General features: G+C 50.2%; 1 protein-coding gene across 1 annotated transcript in view; it reads right to left on the reverse strand.

Annotated features, from left to right (window-relative positions):
• Window positions 1-3,336: 3,336 nt before the first annotated feature.
• The window catches only part of TRPC7 (transient receptor potential cation channel subfamily C member 7), a 119,024-nt gene continuing 104,499 nt past the window's right edge, over window positions 3,337-17,861 (reverse strand). The window contains exons 9-12 of the mRNA XM_010971653.3: window positions 13,538-13,759; window positions 12,795-12,875; window positions 6,134-6,209; window positions 3,337-4,166 (exon numbers count right to left, since the gene is read on the reverse strand). Of these exons, the coding sequence (XP_010969955.1) occupies window positions 3,997-4,166; window positions 6,134-6,209; window positions 12,795-12,875; window positions 13,538-13,759 (549 nt within the window). The 3' untranslated portion in view covers window positions 3,337-3,996. The remainder of the gene's footprint in view (window positions 4,167-6,133; window positions 6,210-12,794; window positions 12,876-13,537; window positions 13,760-17,861) is intronic.

Genomic DNA, 17,861 nt, shown 5'->3' on the forward strand with positions numbered 1-17,861 from the left:
AAGTAAAGGACATAGAACACCCCTGCAACTTAACCATGGTGGGGAAGTAACAGGAGAAACCCCTGTCAAAGAATCGGCTGGGATTTCTCTAGGCAGAGCCAGCCAGCCTCCACTCCCGAGGCTGGGATGAGGCTAGGATGAGGCTGGGGAACGCGGGACCTTGCTGTGTCTGCAGAGAGGGTGGAAGGGGTTTGCTGCCTGGTTTACAAGCCTGAGTTGATTGACATTCATATGCTTCTCCTGGAGTCCCTTCCCACTAGCAGTTCACCCTTCAAGGGATGAGGGGAAGTGATGGGGCAAACACAGCATAGGGCATGGCCTCCCTGCCTCAGCGGATCAAAACTCTAATTCCTGCCAGCCTCCTGGAGCCTCAAGCTCTACCCTTTACATAAGTGTTAATGAGCACTTTCCGGAGTGACGGGCAAGGCAGCTTATTTTTAACCAGATGCCGAGGCTGAGCCTCCTTAGCAGGATGAGGTGTCTCAGCCTCCCTGGGGCGAGCAGACCTGAAGGTGTCTTGTCACCAGCTTCCTGGGGCTGTGGCCATTGGGAGGAACTTTCGCGGAGTAGCACCTGTGTCAGGGAATCCACCCCCCCCCCCCCCCCCCCCCGGCTAGGCTGCTTTGGAAAATTTTTTTGTCTTCTGGGCTTTGCTGGGATGGAGGGAGATACTCTGTGATGGGCAGAGGAGGCTGGCTGTGCTTTCTCAAGTGTGTGAGCTCTCGCCCTTCAGGAATAGCTCTGGGGACTAATTGGGGGTTTTTGCCCAGGAAGTGTTACCAGGATTTGTCAAGTCCTATTAGGAACCATCAGAAGGTGACATTTGCTGTAGAATTGGCTGCTTAACCACTGGTTACCCGGAGACCCGGCCAGGGCTGCCTCCCGACCCCCCCAGGATCCCCCCACCAGGCCTGCGCTGCGATTGTCTGGCCCCGGCACAGAGTCTGAAGGTACTCAGATGTAACAGAGCAGGCTGAGTGGGGCCTCCTTCCACACCGTGACTAGAAGGTTTCCTCTGAACCTTCTCTGAGCTGCAGCAGGGGAGGCTTGTGCTTCCTGCAAACTCACCCGGTGTTCAGGGCCTGATGGCACCGTTTGAAGGAACCTGCAAAAACAGGCCCAGCAGTGGCTTATTGAGTTGCTCCTTTGGTCCTGGCTAGTGCACAGTGGGAATAAAGTAGACCCCGAGCTCCTCCTGGAGCTTCCCCACAAGCCAAGAAGGCAGATGTGCTCTGCATATGCTACTCACTAAGTAATGACAGGTGTGCAGGGTGCGCAAGGGGATGGATAGGGAGCTGTGGGAAGCTGTTCTTGGGGGTGGTGTCTGTGGACTTTGCCAGGAGGGCCTGGGCACTTTCTCCTCCCCGTGTCTGTCCTGATGCCCCTCCCACACTCCACTGCTCATTCTCTCCTTTCCTTTCTCCAAGAACTGCTCCTCCTACCTGGCTTATTCCACAGGAGGCCAGGAAATGGGGGAATGCGAGGGAGGTTGTTAGTGCCTGGAAAACCACCAAGTGCTCCAGCTGATGGCTCTGCCAGCCCTCAGTTTCCAGGCCTCTCCCACAGCTTTCCAAGAAAGAGGGGTCCCTCTCCTCCCCCACATCTCTCTGGCAGCCATGAATCCATTCCTGGACAACCATCACCTCCCAGATGTGACATCCAAAGCCTGACGGGTGGTGCTAGTTTTGCTTCCCAGTTTTCAATTACTTAGTGGGACTTGTTTTCCTTTATCACCTTCAGGGGCAAATTTGAGACTCAGATTTGACAGACAAATGGGGTTGCCAGCTGCCTCTGGTAGAAAGGAGATAGGGAAATTGAATAATGCATCTTAAAAGTGTTTATTAGCATTCTGATGATGCTAAGTGAGGGATCCGAAAGGAAATCTTCCACAAGTGTTGGTAAATTTGTCCCCTGGATAGGGAGGCTGATGAGCTTTGTGGGAAGAGTGATTTATTCCCCACTGGACACATAGGTGTCTCATCCCTGGTACTTGGCAGGAGACTCAGGAACTTCTGCTGAAGGAATTCAGTCATCAGCTGCAGGCTTGGGGTGGGGGTGGGGGGCACAGATGAGTGTTTGAGAAAAGCTTCAGGTGTTCTCTCTGTGACAACTTACCATCACAAAGACACGCACACAATTTGATGGGCGCTTCAGGGTTTGCAGGCTCTTTGAAACCTATCCATGGACCCTCACATGGACCCCAGGGGAAGAACTCCTGGACCACAGTTTAAAGGCTTCTGTAAAGCTCCCTGCACATCCAGATGTCCCCCTTCCCTGTTGGACACCTCTGTTTTCTCCCTGTTTGAGTACTGAGTGGTGGTGCCGGGAAGTCCCAAGTTGGGGTCACATTTCAGGGCATCTTCTCCAGTCACCTGTCTTGGCTGCCAAGGCCTAACAGATGAGGGCTTTTTCTCCCTAGAAAGGGGGAAGATTTGGCAAAACTGGGCTTTACAGCAGCGATTAGCGGGGCTGGATGTCTACACCCGTTTTAGGTAGGGCACGACTGTCTGGATTGTCATGGTCCCTCCCCACCCCTCCATTCTGGGACTCATTCAGTTCTGCTTATCATCACATTTGATCTGTACTCTTTTTAGATCAAGGTTAAATGAACACCTTTTATCTCTAAAGATACACTGTATATCACAAAACACAACCCCCCCCACAGATACATGTAGAAAACACACACAGTCATACACACACATGCACACACGTGTATTTTGCCCCTCCAGGGTGTCTGAATTTGTGACCTTGTTCCTCCCCCTCCTCACAGGGTGGCTGTGAAGGTTCACTGGACTGATGGATCCAGAGCCCTCAGCACAGAGCCTAGTATGCAGCAAGTGCTCACTCACTACATCCAGCTCGTGTTCCTAGTAAGTGATCTTTAGGGGCCACGTGGGCTCTCCTGGAATCCAACCTCATCTTCTCTAACCTGCTCAGAATGGGCGTTGCTCGGGACTGGGGCGCCCTCTGGTGGCTGCTCTCCTTACTCACATCTAGGCCCCTCCAGAAAGGGCTAGGCTCCTTTCACCAGGCACCCCGTGCCCTCCCACTCAGGGGAAGAGGGTGAGGCGGGGAGAGAATGTTTCGCTTCTTTCACTATTTCCTTTGCTTCCTTCCTGACCTTGGCGAGGTTGGGGTCACTCGGCCTGGGGACAGGAGGAGGCACTTGGTGGGAGTCAGCCTGCATGACTCCCAGGGAGTTGGAACCTGTCCCCCCCACACCTGCCCTTTCTCCGTGGATGCCCAAGACCACCTCCAGAGAGAGAGTGCAGGACAACATGAAGGCAGTGCATCCACAGAGGCTCCCCAGGCTATTATGAGGTAATTTTATTTCTTTCCATTTCAGGTAAAAATAGTAAATACAAGATAATTTTAATAAAGGTAAAAATACATCATTTGGATTTGGTTGTTCTCTGAACAGTGCTACCTACAGTATAACTTTTGATTTAGGATTTTTAAACTTTTTTTTTATAAACAAATAGAACTATTTTGCTATTAGGCTATCTGTGTTCTCATCTGGCACTTAAGAGTAGATCACAGGTCACCTCCCGGTTCTGTTTGATGTGTGCAGGTGGCAGGGAGGGAGTGAGCAGGGGCGTGTGGGGTGAGGTGGTTTGTCTTCGGGGATACAGACCCAGCTGTGGTCTGTGTGCAGCGGGAGGGCACAAGTGTGCATCCAAGATGGCCTTTTCCTGCGCTGGCCACAGGGGCGAATGCCACTGTGACTGGACTGAAGGTGTCGCATGTGTCGGGGGCGCTTCATCACCTCCTCCTATGGATTAGTTTCTCACCCAACAGCCTAGATTTACAACAGTTCTTGGTCCAAGCAGGCCCCTGGGCTGCAGGTATCAGCACGGCTGGTCAGGGTGGAGCCAGTGGGTCCCTTTAGAGTCCTAGAGGAGTGGGCCCGGGACCCCTCCCCACCAGGGCTGGTGGCCAGGGCATCCCATCTGGCCTGGGAATGCTGGTAGAAGTCACAGGTGCCGACACAGGCTGCTAAATGTCTTTGCCCTTGTTCACCCTCAGGTGGTCTTTGTTTAAGTTCTTCCCAAATTTCTCGCTGAGCTGTTGGATCAGGTCTGCCAGCTCTCCAGTAGCTTGAGATTTCTCTTCGAGAAGCTCATAGCGCAGGCTGGAGATATCTTGCTTGATTTCCTTCAGTTCACCTGCAAAAACAGATAAGATTTGGGTGAGTATGAGCCTGCAGAAGGGGCTCATCCCATAGGCATTTGGGGAGTGCATCATCCCAGCAGAACACACTGCTGGTCCAGCCTTCCAGGGGCGGGGTGAGGGGACAGGAGTTCTGTGTTGAACTACATCCCACTCAGCTCCTGCCAATGCAGGACAGAGTCACCCGCTTAAGAACCTTCTCCCATTTCTGTCCCAGCTCTCCATTAAAGGTTGGAGGTAGATGGAGGAACCACGATCAGGGTTGTAAGTTGCTAGCACCAATTTCATATTACAATTGTTAGAATGTGGGTCTTAGAGCCATTAAAGGCAGATTTCAAGGCACAGAGCAACACTTTCATTGACTGAAACATTTTTTCCTCGTGCTGCTCCATGTTTTGTTCTGTTGTTGTTATTTGCAGGGTGGAGAAACTCCCAAGAGTCTGAGGGGATGGGTCAGCACAGTGGATGCGGCTGCAGAGCCGGCAGCCTCACAGGAGCAGGGTCTGTCCTGACCACGCAAGCTGCGTGCCTCACCGGAGCACCGCCTGCCTCCTCCCTCCCTGGCAAGGGACCACCAGGTGGGGTCTTCCACTTATTTCCACAGTGCACCACGTGGTTAGACATCCACACGGGCCTGGGCTGTGGGAATCTTCTTATTAACCATAAAGAGGAGTCCTGGTAAGATAGATGCTGGACTTGGCTCCAGTGGGCGTCCAGTGCCCGGGGACACATTAGTCATGTCTATTTTCTAAGCGTGCCTCACACACAGAAGATGCAAAGGCCTTACAGGTACAGTTCACCAGGTTTGACAAAGGCATCCATCCCCTGTTTTCCTTTCGTGCGAGCTTCACAGAGCCCCAGTTTCATGCTGTAATTCTAGCGGCACAAAACCTGGGCCGCCCCACCTTCTCTCATCAGGTACATTCCTGTCAGTCACATCACACACCGCAGGAGGCTGGCTGCCATGACAGCCGGCAGTTTTATATTTGAGACCCAGTTGTAGGGGTGGGTAGATGGGCGGCTGCTGGGCTCCTAGATGGTGTCGGCCCAGGCTCATGTGCTCACTGCTGGGTCTTCAGGCTGCGTGGTGGATGCCCCAGGGGGAAGCAGACGGTCACTAAATGACTAGGCTCCTTGGGGAGGCTGTTGGGGCCCCAGCAAAGGGGGGACTTAGTATCTTCACTCTTGGAGGAGGCTGTTTCTAGGTAGCAAATATTTGTCCCAGGTGTCTCATGAAGATTAATTATCTGGCTTATAGTAATTTGCTTTTCACTTAAGAGTAACTGCTTAAAATAGACTGGAAAATAACCCAGACAGTGAAAATAATGCAGCCGGCGAAGTTGAGTGTGCGTCAGAACGACCTGATGCTTTTATCACAATGCAGACCCCCAGGCCCTGCTGATTTTTTAGGGCTGGGTGGGCTCTGGGACCTGGATTTTCTTCTTCTGGGGCAGGGGATTCTTTGAGAAACACTGCTGGTTGTTAAATTCTGAGCTCCTGGAAGTAAGGTGGGATGGAGCTAGCTGGAACCAAGGCTGTAATGGAGTCTGAAAGAAATGTATGGTCTGCTGCTGTCTGTGTTGTGCCCATGGGGTGAGGAAATCTGGGCCCTCCCGAGCTCAAGGGACAGCAGGCCAGCTCTCGGCAGCCATGACTGCAGTAGGCAGGACAACTGTGTGAGCAGGGCCCCACGTCCTGTTGCTGGCTCTGAGATGGAGGGGCTGTATTCAAAGACTGGGGGGTCAAAGGTAAAAGCAGCCCCAGTGGAAGGTCAGCCAGGGAACAGAGACCTCTGTCCTACAACTGCATGGACCCACTTTCTGCCAACACCCGAGTGAATGAGGAAGCCAAGTCTCCCTGGGGCCTCCAGACAGGAACGCAGCCCTGCCACTAACACGGTGACCTTAGCCTGGTGAGACCACGTCCGACATCTGCCCTACAGGAAACAAACCCATTCGCTCACCTTCATTGACTTCATCATTTTCTCTGTCCACCTGAGCCTTCAGGACATACCTCTTTATGAGCCGTTTCATGATTTTCTGAAATGGGAACACAAGGAAGGGATCAAATAAGCTCAGAGGAGCACTGAGGCAGCTCCCACAGAGTCCTCCCTTGCTGGGCGTCCTCCCTCATATGGTGCCTCACTTTTGAGGTATGCCCTGCCTCGGGGGGAGATTCCAGTCTCCTGGTTTAACCTCCCCCCAAAGGTTCAGTACCACCTGACCCCGGGATGTGAGAACAGGCTACTATCGATGGCTGAGGCCCAGCCACAGAGACAGCATCATCTAAGACCCGCGGGCACTGCATGAGGGTCCTAGGCCTGACTCTGCCCTGGGCCTTGTGACCTTAGTCATCTTCTCAGGGCCTTAGCCCCGAAACATTCTTGTATTTCAACAACTGGTGCGACCAGAGGGAGGATGGAAGTCTTAGCAGGCCAGCCAGGTGGACTGCATCCCGTTGAGGTGCTGTGCAAGAGAGGAGGTTCACTCAGCACACAGTTGGGACCAGACGTGGAGGACATGTCCACTGGACTTTGGAAAATTCCTACCACAGGCAGAGACAGATACAGCCCGGCCTCGGGAGGTTTTGCCAAGCTACCGCTTCCCTGAAATCTCACCACCCAACACGGTTGGAGTCATGCTGGAGGTTCCACTTATTATGCAGAGTAGATTCTTGAAGCAAAGGAGGCATGAACAGACACTTCAGAGACACCAAGAATAGAGTCGAGTGTAAGAAAGGCTGCAGGAGTGAACTTTGGATTTCGCCAGCTAGTCATTCCAGGGTTACTGTGAAATCACAGGATTTAAAAATAGTCTGGTGGTCGAGCCTTCTGAATCCTGTAGGTGCTGAGCGGCAGCACGAAGAGGAGGGATTCCCTGCTCCTCGCCATCCCTTCTGTGACCGACTCACCTGCTCACCCTGAGGATGGAGGGGACCGAGGTGGCATTTGCCACATTGAAGGGCCCTGAATTCTGTTCCTAGCTCCACTGTGTGAGGTCCAGCGGGTGGCGAAATTCTCTCTGACTACAGTGGGCTCAGGAAAAGCTTCTTGAAAGTAAAAGAGAAGTGAGCAGCTGGGATGCAGAGAACTGGAGGATTTAACTCATTATTATCACCAACCAGTAGTTCCCTCAGGGACTTTACTGGAGGCGACCTTGCCCAGGAGGCGCCTCCAGCCTTGTGATTCCATGAGTCAGCTGGCCCGGGGAAAGGCGCTCTATCTACATTGAACTGTGAGGCAGCTCACTGGTGCCAGTGCCGCCCCTCCTCAGCCCCCGGCTGGTGGTCGGCTTGGCTTAGTGGTTTGAGTCATGCTCTAATCTCAGGCTGAACAGTTAATGAACGAGTTGCCTTCATGCTGCCCCTTCCCAAGGAAGCCTGGGTCTTGTCCTGCAGTGCTAGGTTGCTCACTGATGTTCTTCTAGCCAATAAGGCAGGCGCCTGAGTTTTAAGAATCTTTGCCTTTCCATGGGACTCAGGAACGCTCCTTTCACTTTGAATTGGAAAGACAAAACAAAGCAAAATAAACTTTGTCCTGAACCAGTTCTCATGGGGGAAAATGCCAACAAACCAGATACCCATGTATCTAACATTCTTGCTGAATGAGGAATTCAGAAGTAATCTACTGCAGATTTCCAAGTTGACACAAGACAAGGTGATCTAGTTAAAGGTTGTTGCCTTTTTAGAGGAAAATCTCAAGAATTAGGGGTTCTTCCATTTCTGGATCTGTCAACCCCAAATTGTATGCTGTAAAGTGGTAAGCCAGAGAATGGAAATGAAGGGTTCCCTTCCCCATGATGGTGCTGAGCAGAGTCCTTTCGTAGCCACAGCAGCAATCGTCATCCTGGCTTCACATACATGCTGTGTTTTAGTGCAACATGATTAAATTGATCATCTAAAAAGATTTCATGATTACTAACATAAATATACTGAGTACTTCTTGCAGCCCAGGAGTTGTGTGAGCCTCCTTGACAAAATGACCTCATGGAATCCTCCCTGAAACCAGGTGAGATGGGAGTTGTCTCCATTTACAGATGGTCCCTGAGGCTCAGAGAGTAAGGTAACTTCTCCAGTGTCACACAGCTATGAAGTGGCAGATCTGGGATTTAACCAAAATGGAAATCAAAGTTGGGGCTTCGTCCAACCTTCAGAAACCTTCAGGAAAAGGCTAAGTGCAGGATGCTTTAGGAGATGAGATGCAGGAAACTGGCTCCCACTGATCACAGGGGGTGTGGGCCACTTCTGAGTACCAATTTGACCTTTAAAAAAGCACAAAGTCTTTTACGCAAGGAAAAGCCTCAGCTAGATTTCAGAGGACAGAGTGTTACCCTGCAGAAGAGGGTTGCTGGTATGTAATTGTCAGAAACCCCGTGGCCCACTCTTGAACCCTGGATTGCCTGACCTGAGCTGGGGTTTCCACAGACTTACAGCTCCAAGGGGAGAGTAGCAAAGGTTTGTTTTTAAGCCTCTCACCACACATTAGGATTTTAGAGGTTTAATATGGAAGCAGAATTGCATGAGCACGGCAGGCATGCAGGGACCCTTAACCTCCTCCGTACCCTGCTTCACTCCCAGGAGTGACAGTCACCTTGAGGGATAACACTGTGACCACCTGTCAGTTGCTTTGCGACTTCATGCCCTTAAGGACCTAGCCTCCGCTCTGGCATGTACATGTTAGACAACTTGGGATCTGCAGGAGCGAGACGCCAGTCTTGTCCCCAGAAAGTCTGAAATGGTTAGAAAATGTCCAAAGTTCTATTGAACATGGGTGCTACGGTGGATCTCTGTTTCCAGAAAGGATGGACGTCAGAAGCCCCCCCCCCCCCTCGCTGTGTGGAGGAAGAGCACGTTACTTTGCGATAGGTTTGAGACCCCTCCTGGCTGCCTTCCATAGCACTTTCACTTCATGGAGATAATAAACGCTCCCCAAGTTCACTGTCCCTGCTGGTGCCGGCTTGGCCCACTTCGCCCAGACTCACTTAGCAAGTACTGAAGATGAGTATATTCAGTGATCTTAGGCAAAAGACCTAAGACTGGGGTGCTCAACGGGTAAGAATGGTTGTGACCCTGAGTCCTCTGGCTGCTGCTGGTGAAGCGGAAATGGGAGGGATTTCTCTGTGCAGCCAGGGCAGCTGAGGACATAGAAGAGCAAGAGGACACACCGCTCAAGGTGGCAGACCAAGCAGCAGGCAGAGGGAAGTGCTGCTGCCACCTGCGAACGGAGAAACGGAGGAACACTGGGGAGAGGTGGGGTGAAATGAGTCGCGAGACAAGTCATTCGTTAAGCTGGGGTTTATCAGACCCCAGAATAGAAGAAATCAGCCTTAGCAAACTGTCCACTCCATTGGCTTTGATCTCTACAGAAAAGGCCATCTAGGAGGCAAAAGGAGGACTCTCCAGTGGGTTTAGGGGAAGGGATTGTATCATAAAACCTGGGGCTTATTTCAAGGGTGGACTGGGCCTGGATTCTACGGCTCATTTGGGATGCAGCTTGTTTGCTTGGCCCATGAAGGAAAAAACTCCTCAGAGAGTGAGTATCTGAGGCCTGCACACACCCCGACAAGTGGACACAGTGGATCTTGGAGCAGGTCAAGGGTAGCTTTGCTAGGATGCACACTTTGGCCATTTTGCCGGCATCAGGGTTTTGCTCCATTGTTTGGTCTTATGTCCACAGAGCCCAGGTTGGAAAACACATTTACAAAAGCAAAGAACCAATTTTGTGAAAAATTAGAATTCCAACCCCTGGAAGCCTCAGAAAAGAAAAGCACAGAGAGCCTCTGAAGTCTGAAGGAACTGCCTTCCCTTCCAACAGGGAGCCCTACAAAGCTGAAGGAATGGCAAGCTTAAAATAAACACCTAATAGGCTAAGTTTGAACAGTCAAGCAGATAGATCTACTAGAAACACAGAAAAACAAGCTTAACAGCTACACGTGTATCAACAACCAGGGTCTTGTCTTACTGGGAAGCTACAGGATGTCTCAGAACCTGACAGTGTGAGGCTGACGGCATATGAGCTTGGTGAGATGGAGGCTCTGGGTGCAGCCTGGATGGTAAGAACAGGGAGTGAATTGGTCTCCTCACATTCTTGGCACATTTGGGAGGTGCTTTGGGAAGAAAGTAATGCAGCTTGGAAGGCCACCCATGGGCCCAAGAAAACGGATGAGCCATGTTTGGATCCTTGCCCAAATCCTTCATTCTGCACGGGTTGCTGCCCCATGATAGCAAAAGCACCTTCCGTTTGGGTTTGGATAGATGTCTTCCTGGTGGCTGTCAGACACAGGCAGGGCAGGTTGGAGGAAGGCTCTGGTGTGACATGGTGGAGAGGAATCAGGGGCCAGTGCCCGGGCAGTGTGATTCAGTGGAGGAGGGGTGTTGTTCTGAGTCAGACAGATCTTACTTCAGCCAGCTGTGTGACCTTTGCCACAGAGCCTGGGTTCCCTCATCTGTTTAGTGGGGTTACAGATCCTGCCTCTCTCACAGGCATCTGTGAGATTATGCCTGCCCTAGTGTCTGTCTAGTCTGCTGCCAGCTGTTTGTCTGTGTCAGCCCAAGGTTTACTCCTATTTGTGCAGATGATGGCCTTGGAAGATGCCCAGACTTGACCTTGAAGGGCTGAGCAAAGGGCAAACGTACAAATGTAAGATGCTCTCTGCTCCATCCGCTGTCCTCCCAGCCCTCTCCCTCTGATGCCTGCTGGCCCCATTTTTCAGTCTTCTTTTTGGTGACAACTATTTGAGTAAGTTGCCCCAGGCTTTTCTTGGTGGATTCACAAACTATAGAGTGAGCATGCTTTCCCAGGCCATCTGTAGCCTGAAGTTGAAAACCGGCTAATCTGTGTAATCATAGCAGGAAGGGCTCAGGGAGATCGAAGGCTGCAGGGACCCAGCCAGGGATGATGGAAATCAGAAATGGGATCACTCTGAGACTGCTTTGGAACACGGGCTTGTTCACAAAGGATTCATCCTTGGTGTAGGACATTCACCACATCCTCTGTCTTCCTTTATCTCAGCTGCTGATTCTGCCCGAAACCCAGGAGAGATCTGGCTCTAATCCATAGGGTTTTCCATCTTTTCTGTGGCACAGATAATCTGTACTACTCTCTGAGAAGCAAAGCAATAAAAATTCTTCCCCTGACCAAAGAATTTGTCCTCTAAAATAAACTCCAAGCAGATCAAATTGGTCAGGTCCAATTTTGTGCACAATTAAATATAAGACTTGCCTTTTGCCAATTTTTAGCCCATGTCATCTGATAAAACTATAAGCACTATGAGAGATGAGCCATTTCTTAATTGTACACTTAACTCCTCCTAAATGCACTGCTGTGTTCTGAAATACACAGGGAGATTCGATTAGAGACCTGTGTCTGGAAGATGCTAAGTCTGTAATGGCTCCCTTGGGGGTGGTGGCACCAGGGACAGATCACCTCTGCCTGCAGGAACAGTCAGGACAGCTTCAGATGTACATCTGATAGGAAGGGGTCAGTGGATAAAACTGCTGGTCATTGGGAGGGGAAGCAGGGAGAGAATCGTCCGCACTTTTATAATCAATAACCAGCAGTAACCCTTTATCACTGGCTCATGGGCAGATTCAAATTGATACAGAGATTTGGCATAATTTCTGAAAGCAAAGCAAGAACTGCAAGCATGACAGGTCTTCTAATTTTTATACCAACAAACTTGGCAGGCTGGCAGTCTAAGATCAGTTGCTCACTGAGGACAACAGTATCCACCTGGTTGCTTGAGACAGAGCCCTGGGAGCCACGCTGCGTGCCTGCCCTCCCTACCCCATGCCCGTTGGTCCTTTTGGCTATACATCCAGAATGTGTATCTTGAGTCAGTTGGCTTTCCTCCATCACCCTCTTCACACCCCAATTCAAGTCACCGTCCCTTGCACTTGGATGACTGTTACATCCTCCTCACTGGCCTTCCTGTTTCCACTCTTGTCCCCACTAGTCTCTTCTCATTATAGCAGTTAGCTAGTCTTCTTAAAGCATATATAAAGTTTTATCATCTTCTCCCTCCATCAAATTAAGCTCCTCCCACTGCCTTCCTAGGTAACACAGAGTGAAACGCACATCCTGACCTGCTCTGCTCGCCCGATTTTGACTCTGACCTCATTGCGCTCCCCTCTCTCCTGCTCGCTGAGCTCCAGCTTCTCTGGACCTGCCAGGCTTCTCCCCTCTGGCTTTTGCTGATGCTTTTCCTCTGCCTGGAAGGTCCCACGTGGCTGCCTCCTCCTCATCTGTGGGGTCTTAGCCAACTGTCGTCTCCTTGAAGAGGAATCTTCTGATAGCCACATCTAAGCAGGGGCTCCCTCTTTTTCCCTTTTTTTGCACCTGATTGTTTTCTTCTTGGCATTTTTATTGATTTGAAGTTCCATATTTATTGGTGTGTTGCTTGTTCATTGTGCCTCTCCCTCTTTGGACCACAAGTGCTGCTAAGGTAGGAACCACGTCCGTATTCCCAGGAAGCAACACAGTGCCTTGGCATATAGTAGGCACGATAAATATTTGTTGAATGAAGAGAGGAATGGAGTTGTGTTCTAGGGGGATGACACAGCCGTGTGACTAAATCCGTGCCTTAACAGAGCGCATCTCTGCCTGTCCCTGGGAAAGAGGGAGTTACCTGGTATCTGGTGGGCTTGCTGTAAGTGTTATTTGCTGTCAGGATTTCAGAATTCCTCATGCCAGCATGGTAGTGAGTCTTCTGGGGAAAAATACAAAACACATAATATATAATACATCATACATGACACATAATACATACCTACATGGTAGGACTTGAACAGCAGCTGCGTACTGGGCTGTCTCTAAAAAGAGGACTCTCGGGAGGTCACTGTAGCCACCCCTGCGTGGCTGCCTAGAACATATTTCTGGGGAGTCATTCTGTAGGAGGCCAATGGGTTGCAGAATATTGTTTGGTCAACTTTGGGAAGCACTGAATTAAAGGGATGTGGGTGTCTTTCCTCTGGGACTCCCCAGAGATTTTAATATGCTAATAAACATTGAGAATCTCCAGAGGGGGAAATAACAGGTCAGGAAGCTTTCTTCCCAGACATCCTTCTCCGCATACTTTCTGGGAAGAGCTTTTCTGCTTCCGAATCCCCTCAGGAGTCCCTCAGGAGGGTCACGGCTCAGCCCTCAGCCCGGCAGCTTCACCGAGTCCCAGCAATGCCCCTCTGCACAGAACCGCAGGAGGAGGGGGGCTCCGGCAGTGCTGCCGCTTTGCTGATTCTGAAAAGCACGGGGGCTCTCTGGCTCCTGACTTCCCTTGTGTGAGGGTGGGGAGGGGACCATCTGAATCAAACACACACAGCTCCCCCTCCCCCACTGCTGCCTCTCCAGCGCCATAAACCCCATACTACCTACCCTGAATTTAGAATTCAGCATGCCCATTTCAAGGTCATTTTCACAGCTTTTGGCCTTAGATTTGCAGAGTTTTATGAGGCACATCTTGATTCTCATTATGAGATAATAAAATGATTTAGGACTTGGCACTAGATTAAAAGGAGCAGGTAGAGTTCTTCCTTCATCAAAATAAGACAGCCAGAGCTTTGCTCGGGCAAACTTCCACTCCACATCTGCATCCTCCTGTGGGACAAGGGAGGCAACAGCACACCATCAGAGGCAGCGCCATCCAGCAGAAATACGACGTGAGCCGCGAGGGCCAACCGTGCAAGCAGATTTAGATTTTCTAGGAGCCACATTATAAAAAGTAACATGAAGCAAGTGAAATTCATTTCAGTGATGTATTTTGTTTAATCCAACAGAATCATCATTTCAATATGTCATCATTATAAAAAAATTATTAATGAGATCATTTACCTTTTCTTTGCATACTGAGTCTTGGAAATTGGCATGTATTCTGTATTTACAGCACATCTCCATTTGGACTGGCCGCATCTCAGGTGCTCAGTAGGTACATGTGGTTCATGGCTACCATATCAGACATTACAGTGTATTTCTTCTTAGACAGTGTATTTCTCATTGGTTGGAGTGCTGCTAATTGGTGCTAAGAGGTCCAGCATATGTAATTCAAGGGGAATAAATGTGACTGTAGCTGGCAGGACATAGTCTGGCCGTGCCCTCTTCCCTGGTGGTGGTGGTAGATTTAAAGCCCAGATCTGTTACTTCTGACTTGGTGTCAATGCCAGAATGCTGAGCGCCCCCCCAGAGAGGCAGCAAGTCGATAAGCAGGCTCCCTGGCCTCTGTCATAGGAGGGCGGTGTAAGGCCAGGGAAGAGCTGGGATTCAGCGTGACCCTCGCTAGCTGTGCGACACTTGGCAGTGGTCTTGGGCTTGCCCCGTGCACGTGGAGACAGCGCTGCCTCCTTCCCCCAGCCCTGAAGCTGGCATTGAGTGTGTGATCTGGGAGCAATGGGTTTCTCTCGCCACAGGCACTAGATGCACTTCAAGGGGCTATGAGCCCAGCAAGGGCCTACGTGAGGCTGCTGGGGTGTGTCACAAGAGTATGAGTATGGTCAGCGGGCGTGACCAGTTTGCTTGTTTTGCTGAGACCCCACAGGACCTGGCCTGGTCTGTGGGGATGTGCACTCCTGGCCATTTGGACCAGAAGCTTTGTGAGGGCAGGGGTCATCCCCGAGTCTCTGCTGGGTTGGTGCGGGGGGAGTTGATCCTGACCTGGCAGGAGGGGTGTGTAGTGCTGAGAGCACAGCCTCTGGAGCCTGCCTGGATCCAAATCCTGCCTCTGTTTCTGACTGGCTGTGTGACCATGGTGGGTGACTTAGCTTCTCCGGGCCTCAGTTTCCTCATCAGTAAAATGAAGATAATAGTACCTACCTCATGGGCTGTTGTAAGAATTAAAGGGGCTAATGCATGGAAACCAATGTCAGATGTTTAGTAAACTCTCAGCAAGTACTATTTTTATCTCCATAATTTAACACAGTGCCTGGTATTCAACCCTTAGTCACTCAGCAAACCTACTACTATGTGCCCACTTACAGCATACCTACTGTGTGCCTGGCCTGTGCCAGGTAGGCACCGGGGATGACACTCAGGCCCTCCTGGAATAGTCTGGCCAGTGACATGTGTGTGTTAAACAAGTCATCACCTCTTTGTACCTAGCGCTGTGCAGAGAGCTGGGGAGGTGCAGGTGCCAGCCCTGACCTGGCCCCGTCAGGGAAGGCTGCCCGAGGCCTCATGTTTGAGCTCAGATCCAACGGGTGAGTAGTTCTCAGTCAAGTCAAGTGTGGGTGGGCAGGGGTGGAGAAGAGTAGGAGTTAATTAGTGGAGAGGCAGTGAGAAGCGTAAACAACTCTTTCGAGAAAGTAGAGAGTTGGCAGCAAAGAGCAGGAGAGAAAGGCTGAGAGCTGAAAAGTGAGATGGAGGGAAGACTGTTAGCTGTTAATTTTTTTTTTTTTAAGATCAGGGGATGCATGGGAATGCTGCCAGGAAGGATTAGGTAGAGAGGGAGAGGGTGAGGCTGCAGGCAGGGAGGAGTGATGCTCAGGGCGGCTCCTGAGGAGGGGAGAGGGCAGGGAGCCAGGGCACACGGGTTGGGCTGCTCAGGTGGAGAAGCCTGTCTGCCGCCTGCAGGAGGCGCAGAGCCAGGCGGGTCCATGGATTCGGACACAGGTGCTCAAGATCTACTGAGTAAATAAGTGTTCTGTGTGGATTTACAAATTCATACTTCATCCAAATTCAGTGTGACTGTGAACCCCAGGCACTTCCTGGCAGCAGCTCTCAGGGTCCTTGCACACCCGTAACCGAGACAGGTGGGACATGTCTCTCACCTGACAAGACGAAGCTGGCGCCTGGGGGGAGGTGTGAACTGCAGGAGGCTCGCTCTGTCTCCTGGCACCACGCTGTGCTGGGATCACTTGGCATCACAACCGTGGGCTTGCTCACTCCTGCCCCAAACTAGTGGGCATCTCTCAGGCCAGTCACGTGGCTTCCTATGCCACGTTCATTGGGACCAACGCACGATGTGCTCATCAGGATGGGGCAGAACACCTGGGTGAGTGCTCGAGACACACACGTTCCAGGCACCATCTGGTTTCTCTTACAGGACGGGAAGCTGAGGCCCAGAAGGGGGGGGGGGGTTGTTAGCAACAGCTCATCATATGCGTGGGTGACCAAGTATGTGAAACACTTGAAAAAATTTGTCTGCTGTTTGTCTGTTGACACAGTGCTGCATTTCCCTGTAGGTGGTGGGGGTGGCGGGGGGCTCAGGCCAAGGCTTGGCGCTGGCTCCCCTCTGCCTCTCTCCTTCTCCCCTAGCACAGCCTGCACTCTCGCAGCACTGACTAGACCGCGTTGTTTTACCTCTCCCTGCCTGGGCATGTGCTCTTCCTGCTGTTTAGAATACTCTTCTTTTGGTGGGGAGTGTTATGGACCAAGTGTTTCCCCCTAAAATTCGTATGTTGAACCCCTAACCACCAGTGTCTTAGAATGTGGTCATATTTGACGAGATCGGGCGCGTTCAGGGTGGTATGGCCGTAGACTAGAATGTGGCTATATTTGGAGGAGGGCCTTTAAGGAGGTAATTAAGGTTAAATGAGGCCATAAGGGTGGGGCCCTAATCCTATGACTGGTGTCATCATAAAGAGAAGACGAGACACAGAGAGGAGAGACCACGGGAAGACATAGCAAGAAGGTGGCCATCCACAAGCCAAGGAGAGAGGCTCAAAAGAAACCCACCTGCCAGCACCTTGATCTCGGACTTCCAGCCTCCAAAACTGTGAGAAAAAAGCTTTCTGTTGTCTAAGCCGCCCCGTCTGTGGGATTTTGTTGTGGGAGCTCTAGCAAACTAATACTTTAATAAGTCTTTATTTTTTTTCTACATGAGAAAAACACAGATAACTTTTTCTTGTTTGTTTGTTTGCTTTTGGGGGGAGGTAATTAGGTTTATTTATTTACTTTTTAGAGGAGGTGCTGGGGATTGAACCCAGCATCTTTTATAAGAAACTTTTCCTTAGAAAAAGATTTAGGTACAGAGGTATACCAAGCACATGTGAAAGTCCCTTTTCGAATCTCCTGTCTTGTTTCAGTCCCTTTCCCAGAGAATACCCTTTTCCTGCCTTTTCTTTCTGTATATGCACATTTGTATTATTATGCAAATAAGATTTCCCTGTAGGTATTTTTCTTCGGTTTTTTTCACTTAACAGTATCAAAGGGATTTGCTATGTCAGCACGGAAAAGTCTCGTTGTTAATGTACAGTGTTCTAAAGTCTGTGATGTAGTAGTTTAAGCCGATATTGATGGGCTATTTCCAAGTTTTTCTTTTGATAAAAATCTACGTAGCATCGTATTTCTGCATGGAATTGTTGAGTCAAAGGGTCAGCGCGTTTTATTTTGTTTTAATTTTCAGTTTATTTATTTAACTTTTAATATGTAAAACAATGATATAATTTTGAAGCATAAAAGGTTATGAAGAGAAAGCCTTTACACTGACCGTACCCCTAAGTGCCCCCTTCTCAACAGGCACCCACGCTGTGCTTTTCCTGTGTACTCTTTCAGGTTCCTTTTCTTTTCTTTTTAAAAAATTTTTTAAAAAACTCAAATATAGTCAATTTACAATGTGTTAGTTTCTGGTGTACAGCATAGTGACTCAGCTCTGTATATGTATGTGTGTGTATATACATATATACACATATATAATCCTTTTCCTATTCTTTTTCATTATAGGCTATTGTAAGATATTGAATATAATTCCCTGTGCTATACAGTAGGA

The sequence above is a fragment of the Camelus bactrianus genome, chromosome 3, assembly GCF_048773025.1.
Source record: "Camelus bactrianus isolate YW-2024 breed Bactrian camel chromosome 3, ASM4877302v1, whole genome shotgun sequence".
Lineage (NCBI taxonomy): Eukaryota > Metazoa > Chordata > Mammalia > Artiodactyla > Camelidae > Camelus > Camelus bactrianus.